Below are 9,921 nucleotides of genomic sequence, written 5' to 3' on the forward strand. Positions count from 1 at the left end.
TCTCTCTCTCCGTCGCTGACTGTCCGCCTCTGTCACTGCTGTCTCCTTCTGACTTTCTCTCCCTCCATTTTCTCTCTCTCACCTCTCTCTCTCTCCGTCACTGACTGTCTGGCTCTCAGTCACTGCTATCTTTCTTACTTTATCTCCCTTTTCTCTCTCTCTCTCATCTCTCTCTCTCTCCTCTCTTAGCATCCACTCCCTCTGTAGTCTGCCTCTGTAGTTCTTCTCTCTCTTCTTCCTCCGCTGCTCTGCTCTCTTCTTCCTCCGGCACCACGACTCTCCGCTCCCCCACGCCTGGTGCTGCTACACCCCTCCTCTCTCTCCCCCATAGCTGCGCCTGCCTCTTACAGTAGCACTGTGTGTGTGTGTGTGTGTGTGTGTGTGTGTGTGTGTGTGTGTCTACACTAGGGATCTTCAGAAATAGGTGCACAGATGTTCAGACTGGTGCGACGCCCAGCCTGTCTGACTCCCGTCCTGTTTCCTGGGTAGGGCTAGCGTTAGCGACTCCCATCCTGTTCTATGGGTAGGGCTAGCGTTAGCGACTCCCATCCTGTTCTATGGGTAGGGCTAGCGTTAGCGACTCCCATCCTGTTCTATGGGTAGGGCTAGCGTTAGCGACTCCCATCCTGTTCTATGGGTAGGGCTAGCGTTAGCGACTCCCATCCTGTTTCCTGGGTAGGGCTAGCGTTAGCGACTCCCATCCTGTTCTATGGGTAGGGCTAGCGTTAGCGACTCCCATCCTGTTCTATGGGTAGGGCTAGCTTTAGCGACTTCCTTCCTGTTCTATGGGTAGGGCTAGCGTTAGCGACTTCCTTCCTGTTCTATGGGTAGGGCTAGCGTTAGCGACTCCCATCCTGTTCTATGGGTAGGGCTAGCGTTAGCGACTTCCTTCCTGTTCTATGGGTAGGGCTAGCGTTAGCGACTCCCATCCTGTTCTATGGGTAGGGCTAGCGTTAGCGACTCCCGTCCTGTTCTATGGGTAGGGCTAGCGTTAGCGACTTCCTTCCTGTTCTATGGGTAGGGCTAGCGTTAGCGACTCCCATCCTGTTCTATGGGTAGGGCTAGCGTTAGCGACTCCCGTCCTGTTCTATGGGTAGGGCTAGCGTTAGCGACTCCCGTCCTGTTCTATGGGTAGGGTTGCGAGTGGTTGTGTAGCTGCAGCCAGGAGGCCTCCGTGGCGTTGCTAGAACGCCCTGGGCAGTGTGTGTGTGTGTGTGTGCGTGCGTGCGTGCGTGCGTGTGTGTGCGTGTGTGCGCGTGTGATGAGCCAATTACTGCCGGCTGCTGATGAGGCCATAATCTATACACAGCAGAGCAGAAATGGTGTCTGTCTCAAACGTATAGAGATATCTTTCTGTTTAAAGAGATAGTTCAGCATTTTGGACATAGTCTCATTTAATACTGCAATTTTTTTGTTGATCCATGGAGATCTTTTTCAGCTGCGTCCATGTTGTCCTTTTCTGTTTGCATACAAATTATGCTGATGCTAGCGCAAACCAATGGTAACCAGCTGACTACCCAAACTCATTTAAACACTCCAGTACACCCAAAGCAAATGTAATACGATGACAGTTTTATCAGGGTTGATTTGAATTTCAAACTATCGTTGAATCCTTTACTTGGTGCAGATCTATGTTCTCTGTGGCCATTATAACTGTTGGTCCACACAAAGTAAAAATCATGGTACTGTATAAACACTCCAATTAACCTTGATTAATTCTGAACTATCCCTTTAATATCTCCTCCATTTCCATAGTGAATGGGTGTGTCTGTGTGGTACTGTACTGAATCTGTGTGTAGAGATGTTATGTGTCTCTCTGTCTAACACTATTATGTGTGACTAAACCAGAGGTGATGCTGCTATTATCAGCTCCACCCACACAGGGAAGGAAATCTTCCTGTTCTGTCTGATTGACAGTTAAACAGAAACAGAAACATGCAGAGATCTGTCTGTCTGTCTGTCTCTGTCTTTCTGTCTGTCTGTCTGTCTGTCTGTCTGTGTCTGACTGTCCCTCTGAATGTCTTTCTGTCTTTCTGTCTGTATATCTGCCTGTCTGTCTGTCTCTCTGTCAGTCTGTCGTTCTGTCTCTCTGTCTGTTTGTCTATCTGTCTGTCTTTCTGTCTCGGTCTGTCTGTCCATCTGTCTGACTACCTTTCTGTCTGTATGCCTGTCTCTCTCTATCTGTCCGTCTCTCCGTCTGTCCGTCTGTCTGTCTGTCTGCTATGTGAGGGATGGCGGCGCGGAGGGGGGGGGGGCATTTTCACAGATAATCGCTCCGAAGTGGCTAAACAGCGGAATGAGATGGAATGAGAAGCCCCATTTCTCCTCTCCTCTCCTCTCCTCTCCTCTCCTCTCCTCTCCTCTCCTCTCCTCTCCTCTCCTCTCCTCTCCTCTCCTCTCCTCTCCTCTCCTCTCCTCTCCCCATCCTCTCCTCTCCCCCTCCTCTCCTCTCCTCTACCCATCCTCTCCTCTCCTCTCCCCTTCCTCCCGTCTCAGAGATTATAGACGGCGGGTTTTTATTGCTGTGTTCAGCAGCCGGAAAAGCTCCTTATCTCGCTGTGTTTTGCACCTGAAGCATAGTGCTGATAAACTACTACGGGAGACCCAGCAGGGGGGCGAGGGACGCAGGCTAACAGGGGTATTGTGGTACAGTTAATGTGACTGGTTACACAACGGCAAGCGCTTGTGTTTGACAGTCAGTGAATAAGTATGCCTGCTTTCTCCCTCCAGCCTGGGTTTTCCAGACCTTTAGAATGCAACAACCGCTACATACAATCGAACGAAAGTTTGAGCAAACTCGTCGTAATGGTCCGTTCGAGCCGTCTGCGCCAGGAAAAGAGGCGGAGTATCTTTCTGGAGTTCTGAGTTCTAGAATTCTAGATTCTCCTGTGGAACTCGGTACGGTTGACGGAACGATGATTTCACTTCCTGATTGAAGCTGCTGCTTCACTGGGGCTGCGATCCCAATCACATACAGTACTAGTTACTACTAGTACAGTACGTACTACAGCCGCCCCTAGAAAGTACATACTTTGCACGCAGTATACATACAATTGGGACATTCCGCTTTGTCATAACATAGCACCTTGAAATTTGCAGAACTCAAAGTGACTTTCGTCCACAGCTGTCACTACTCGCACATTTGACATATTTCCGCTGTGCGATGGGGATTGTGGGTCTGAAAAGTCTGCTGGCTTGCATACTGCAAAATACGACCGGATGTAGTTGGACATCCTGGTATTTTTGCCATACTGCACGTGGCATGCTACGTATTGGGATAAACTACAACCTTTTCTAGTATACTATACAGCCTAGTATTGAAGTATGCGATTCAGAATGCAGCGTCGGAGTAAACGGCAATAATCCCATCGTGGTGGTTCTCGTATACGGTCGCGAACCTCATATGTCACGTTCGGTACGGTAGCCAATCAGAGGCTCGTTCCGTCCGGATGAGCGGGAAATGGAGGCCGAGGGACGACGTCTCCAAGCGTTTCACCGCGTGCTCATCGTCTCTCCTGGTCTCTCCTGGTGCCTTGATTGTCTCCCTCTGTGTTCTGTGCGTGCGTGTGTGTGTGTGTGTGTGTGTGTGTGTGTGTGTGTGTGTGTGCGGACAGAAGCGCTGAGAGGGGTGACGGTGGTGGAGCTGATCAAGAAGGAGGGCAGCACGCTGGGCCTCACCATCTCCGGGGGGACGGACAAAGACGGGAAACCCCGCGTCTCCAACCTGCGTCCCGCAGGCCTCGCTGCAAGGTCGGACACACGCACACACACACACACACACACACACACACACGCATGCACGCAGGCATGCACACACACACACTCACACATACACACTCACGCACACGCTTGCACGCATGCACGCAGGCATGCACACACACACACACACACACACTCACACACACACACACTCACGTACACATGCACGCACGCGCACACACACACACACACACACACACACACACACACACACACGCACCCTGCCATCAACACTGTGGTGCTGCTCCAGTGTGAATATCAGCATGGCTACAGTATCTATATGGTAGTTAGTTGCATGAGGCAGTCTGGGTCTGGTTCTATGTGTGTGGCTGTTTCTGTGTCTGGCTCTGGCTCTGGTTCTGGTTCTGGTTCTGGTTCTGGTTCTGGTTCTGGTTCTGGTTCTGGTTCTGGTTCTGGTTAAGGTTCTGCGTCTGTGTTTGTGTCTGTGCCTGTGTCTGTGGCTCGTTCTCCTCTGTGGCTGGTTCTGGTTCTGGTTTTAGTTCTGTGTCTGGTTCTCCTCTGTGACTGTGTCTAGGGCTGGTTCTGGTTCTAGTTCTGTGTCTGGTTCTCCTCTGTGACTGTGTCTAGGGCTGGTTCTGGTTCTGGTTCTAGTTCTGTGTCTGGTTCTTCTCTGTGGCTGTGTCTAGGGCTGGTTCTGGTTCTGGTTCTGTGTCTGGTTCTCCTCTGTGACTGTGTCTAGGGCTGGTTCTGGTTCTAGTTCTGTGTCTGGTTCCTCTCTGTGACTGTGTCTAGGGCTGGTTCTGGTTCTGGTTCTAGTTCTGTGGTTGGTTCTCCTCTGTGGCTGTGTCTAGGGCTGGTTCTGGTTCTAGTTCTGTGTCTGGTTCTCCTCTGTGGCTGTGTCTAGGGCTGGTTCTGGTTCTGGTTCTAGTTCTGTGTCTGGTTCCTCTCTGTGGCTGTGTCTAGGGCTGGTTCTGGTTCTGTACTGTGGGAGCTTCTCTCTCATGAGTTCTGGGACCTGGTTGGAACCCTGGGAGCTGGAGGGTGATGATAACAGCCCACTGTCTGCCTGGTTGTGTGTGTGTGTGTGTGTGTGTGTGTGTGTGTTTGTTGTGTGGGTACATGTGTGTGCGTGTGTCTCTGTGTGTGTGTGTGTGTGTGTGTGTGTGTGTGTGTGTGTGTGTGTGTGTGCCTGTGTCTTTGTGTGTGTGTTTGTGTGTATGTGTGTGCGTGTGTGTGTGTGCGCGCGGACGTTTTCTAATTAGCATCTAAATGAGGAGTGCAGAGAGGGAGAACATGAACACTGCATTCTTCTGTTCTCAATTTACACGTCTACATCAGAATCCACATGGTCCCAAATCACCAGCGCCCCTCAGTCTGACTAAGGCTGCTGTAATAAGAACGTAACACTACCGAAGGTACTAACAATGGAGAGAACTACCTGACTTTTTCACGGCACGGACTGAACAAGGTTCCTCTCTGCCACCACTGTTGTAAACAGGTGTTATTTGTTATCTACAGCCTCTGTGTTAGCTTGAGCGCGTCTGGTCATTCTCCTCTGAACCTCCTGCTCGTTACCGAGATGTTTTCGCCCACAGAACCGCCGTTCGCTGGATGCCTTTTTGTTTATCGTACCATTATCTGTAAACTCTAGAGACTGCAGTGAGTGGAAATCCCAGGAGGTGCTAAAACCACCATGTTTGTTAGATGTTTGGTAGAACAACAATTAAACCTCTTCACCGCGTCCATGTGCTTTATATTTTGCGTCGCCACGTGATTCATTGTTCGGAGGAGCAGCCTGCCCCCACAAAGCAGGTTATTTTCCGCCAACAAGCAGGTTTACCTCATAAACTGGCAACTGAGTGTCGTACATGTAACAGGCGTGTTTGTCAGTGTTCCGTGTTCCGTTGTTTAAAGGAGTAGTAAAGGGGAAATGCATGTTTAGCCCTGTTTTAAGGTTACTTATGATCATATACAATGGTTCAGATCAAAACGTTGACAAAACTAGCACTTTTGAGAAAGTCTGATAATTGCTCTACCACCGTTTTGGTCATACAATGGATGTGGGTGGGCACCTTGAAAAATCATTCAAAAAACATGTTAAGCTCTCAATTTCAAAGACAAGAAACTCACTGAGGTGTTAGTTGGCGTTCTGACATATAATTCGCCATAAAGTAAGATTCTAGTTCATCTGGAAAGGCTTTTTTAAATATTTAGCATAGAACTATTTAGTCGCAGCACATACGTGTGTAAACTTCCGCAAACTAGGTAGCCTAGCAACATAAACAATAACAATAGCTACCATAAGTAGTTCTTCTTCCTGAATCCCCTCTGCGGATTGATCTACACATCTACAATGGTCGCGTCAATACAAGTCAATGGATTTCATAAAATTATCAATAAAACCCTACAGGATTCATACTTTGCGGCGAATTTGATGTCAGAACACCAACGGACACCAATTACCCCCTCGGTGAGCTTCTTGTCTTTGAAATCAAGAGTTTAACATGTTTTTGAATGATTTTTCAAGGTGCCCACCCACATCCATTGTATGACCAAAACGGTGATAGAGCAATTATCAGACTTTCTCAAAAGTGCTAGTTTTGTCAATGTTTTGATCTGAACCATTGTATATGATCATAAGTAACCTTAAACCAGGGCTAAACATGCATTTTCCCTTTACTACTCCTTTAAGTCGTACATGTAACAACAGGCATGTCCGTGTTCCGTGTTCCGTGTTCCGTGTTCCGTCCTCAGGAGCGACCAGCTGAACGTGGGCGACTACATCAAGTCGGTGAACGGGATCAACCTGACCAAGCTGCGTCACGAGGAGATCATCAGCCTGCTGAAGAATGTGGGCGAGCGGGTGCTGCTGGAGGTGGAGTACGAGCTGCCCCCCACAGGTGGGACGAGGAACTGCGCCCTACACACTATACCCTAGAGCCCGCTCCTACACACTACACCCCGGCCCTACACACTACACCCTAGGACAGGGGTACTCAAATCCAAATCTCAAAGGTCCACAGTTTTTTTTTTTCATTAAGAAAACAATTTGAATACAAATCACCCCCCACACAACCGGTTCACCCACCCACCCGACAAAGGTGAATCAAACCATTTCAAGAGTTCCAAAGTCCTGTCTCCTCTCCTCCTGTCTTATCGCCTCTCTTCCTGTCCATTCTCCTCTCCTCCTGTCTCCTCTCCTCTCTTCCTGTCCATTCTCCTCTCCTCCTGTCTCCTCTCCTCTCCTCCTCTCCTCCCCCTGTCTCCTCTCCTCTCCTCCTGTCTCCTCTCCTCCCCCCCTGTCTCCTCTCCTCCCCCCTGTCTCCTCTCCTCCCCTCCTGTCTACTCTCCTCCTGTCTCCTCTCCTCTCCTCCTGTCTCCTCTCCTCCTCTCCTCCCCCTGTCTCCTCTCCTCTCCTCCTGTCTCCTCTCCTCCCCCCTGTCTCCTCTCCTCTCCTCCTGTCTCCTCTCCTCCCCTCCTGTCTCCTCTCCTCCTGTCTCCTCTCCTCTCCTCCTGTCTCCTCTCCTCCTGTCTCCTCCCCTCTCCTCCTGTCTCCTCTCCTCTCCTCTCCTCTCCTCTCCTCTCCTCTCCTCTCCTCTCCTCTCCTCTCCTCTCCTCTCCTCTCCTCTCCTATAGAAGGCTGTAGTCAACACTGTTGTCTAATGAGAGAAGGCAGTTTTTCTGGTAGCTGTGGAATCAGAGGGAGGGATTTGCCTGATGTTTCCTGTCATTTCCTTTGTCTTCAAACATGGTCTCCATCTCTGTCATACATTCTTTTATTATTTCTGAATCAGAGAATGTCTTCTTGTGTTTACCCGACACCTACTGTACGCCATTCTGAGTGAGGACTCTGTTGCTTTTTCTCACTGCGACATAGATGTAACAAGAATTCTGCTTGCGGCTTGATATGACGTTTGCATCCTGTTGATTTTTCTGGTTCTTAGCTCTGAATTCAGTAAAGTTCACTTCAAAGTGACTATATTTAGTTATAGTGGAATTTTTAATTGTCACTCTTCACAGGAGATATCGTTTCTTGGCATATAGCACATGGGTTTGGTGCTCGTTGGAGAGGATCAAGGGATACTTTTCGATCCGTTCATCTTTGAATTGCCTATTTTCACTTTTGGCTACCTTTGAACATGGCATTTTAGCTACAGTAAACTAGATTGATTCACGTTCGAAATAACTGAGGCTAAAACTAATGTCAGGCTAGCTAACCGCCGATAAATCGACCGTTGGCTGAAATGTCAACTCTCCATCTGCGCTGTCAACTCACTTGACCCCCATGTTGTTGTCAGATCTCTCGTAAATAATACTATGAAAAATGATATTGAGACAGTTGTGGTTCGGTCCAGATCCGGACCGGAGTCTGGACTTTGAGGATGGATGCCCTAGACCCAACACACTACACACTAGACCCTAGGCCCTACACACTACACCCTAGACCCTAGGCCCTACACACTACAGAGAGAGAGAGAGAGAGAGAGAGAGAGAGAGAGGGGGGGGGGGGGCAGTGAGAGAGTGTGATAGAGAGGGAGATAGAAAGGGTTGGAGAGAGAGACCAGAGAGAGAGAGGGGGAGAGGGGGAGGGGGAGAGAGAGAGGGAGGGATTGATAGAGAGAGAGATCAGGGAGAGAGAGAGAGGGGGGAGAGGTGGAGGAAGAGAGAGAGAGGGAGAGAGTGGTAGAGAGAGTGGTGGAGAGAGGGACAGAGAGAGAGGAGAGAGAGTTTTCTCCTCAGCTGAAATGAAACTTTTTCTCCGCAGCTGAAATGAAACACTACACCCTGGGCCCTACACACTACACCCTAGACCTTATACACTACACCCTAGACCCTGGCCCTACACACTACACCCTACACACTGGCCTACACACTATACTGTGCACACTATTCTCTAGGCCCTATACCCCTCCACATGGCACCCTAATACATTAATACCAGCCACCTGTCTCTCACACACTGTGTGTATCATGTGTGTTAGGACCGGTGTGATCCGACCAGTTACACGCTGGTGCATGATGGGATAGGAAGATCCCCCAGTAAAGCTGTTGGCGTGTGTGACAGAAAGATCACCGGTTGCCAGGTCTGTCCCGCGGTTGCCAGGTTTGTGCAGTGCAAAGCAGTTAATCACCCAACTTCGGCTGACTCCAGACGGCGTCGTTCCGGCTGACCTTACCGCTGCCGCGCAGCCGACCGCGTAAACGTCGCCGTTCATCTGCCTGGCGCTGTAAAAACCTGCCGTCAACAGATGTCACCTTTTTTACTCCCCTCCCACTCTCTCTCTCTCCCTGCTGTCTCCTTTCTCACGGCCGTGTTTCTGTCTTTCTTTACCCCCCCAACAGCTCCGGACAGTTCCTCGGGGGTCATCTCTAAAACCATCGAGATGTGTTTGCAGAAGGAGGGCACCAGCTTTGGCTTTGTTATGAGAGGTACAGCAAAACATGTCACACGCACACATGCGCACACACACACACACACACACACGACCACCACCACCTCTGTAATGTTCCCAAGCCCCTATGGACGGGAACATTTTAGAAGCCAAGAAAGCATAGGCCGGAAGCCAGACTACCTCACACACAAAAAAATCCCTTTTTGCGATACTTGATTTGACTTGATCTGTGGAGAGCAGAATGTGAGGTCACGTGATCAGGATGACGACACCAGGCCAAATAAATCAGAGACTTGAGTTCTGAATCGCATACTTCTACTTTTTACTACCAGTACGTACTACAGCTCTCCCTAGAAAGTAGGCTACATACAGTACTTTGCACGCAGTATGTGCATACTTACAATTGGGACATACTGTACCACTTTGTCATAACATTGCACCTTGAAATTTTCCCACATCCGTTGCTGTCCATAAAGTTATATTCGTCCACAGCTGGGATTCGTCATAACACCTCCTGTGCGACACGTGACGTACAGTAATTTCTGCTGCGCACAGGATTGTGGGTCATAGTGGGAATAGCAAAAAGTCTGCTGGCTTACATACTGCAAAATACGACTAGATGTAGTTGGACATCCTGGTATTTTTGTCATACTGCATGTGGCATACTATGTATTGGGACATACTACATCATTTTTGACATACTACTGTATATAGTATGAAAGTATGCAACAAAACAAAGACAAACATCTTTATTTATCACACAGTGAGACACATCACACAGTGTAGGCAGAAACACACACACACACACA

At 49.2% G+C, this 9,921-nt stretch overlaps 1 protein-coding gene across 1 annotated transcript in view; it reads left to right on the top strand.

Annotated features, from left to right (window-relative positions):
* Nucleotides 1-9,921, top strand: part of grip2b (glutamate receptor interacting protein 2b) — a gene marked incomplete at both ends in the record, with an annotated part of 103,135 nt that overhangs the window by 62,763 nt on the left and 30,451 nt on the right. The window contains 3 exons of the mRNA XM_084445730.1: nucleotides 3,615-3,750; nucleotides 6,475-6,620; nucleotides 9,063-9,149. Of these exons, the coding sequence (XP_084301856.1) occupies nucleotides 3,615-3,750; nucleotides 6,475-6,620; nucleotides 9,063-9,149 (369 nt within the window). The remainder of the gene's footprint in view (nucleotides 1-3,614; nucleotides 3,751-6,474; nucleotides 6,621-9,062; nucleotides 9,150-9,921) is intronic.

The sequence above is a fragment of the Borostomias antarcticus genome (genome assembly GCF_949987555.1).
Source record: "Borostomias antarcticus genome assembly, chromosome: 11".
NCBI lineage: Eukaryota > Metazoa > Chordata > Actinopteri > Stomiiformes > Stomiidae > Borostomias > Borostomias antarcticus.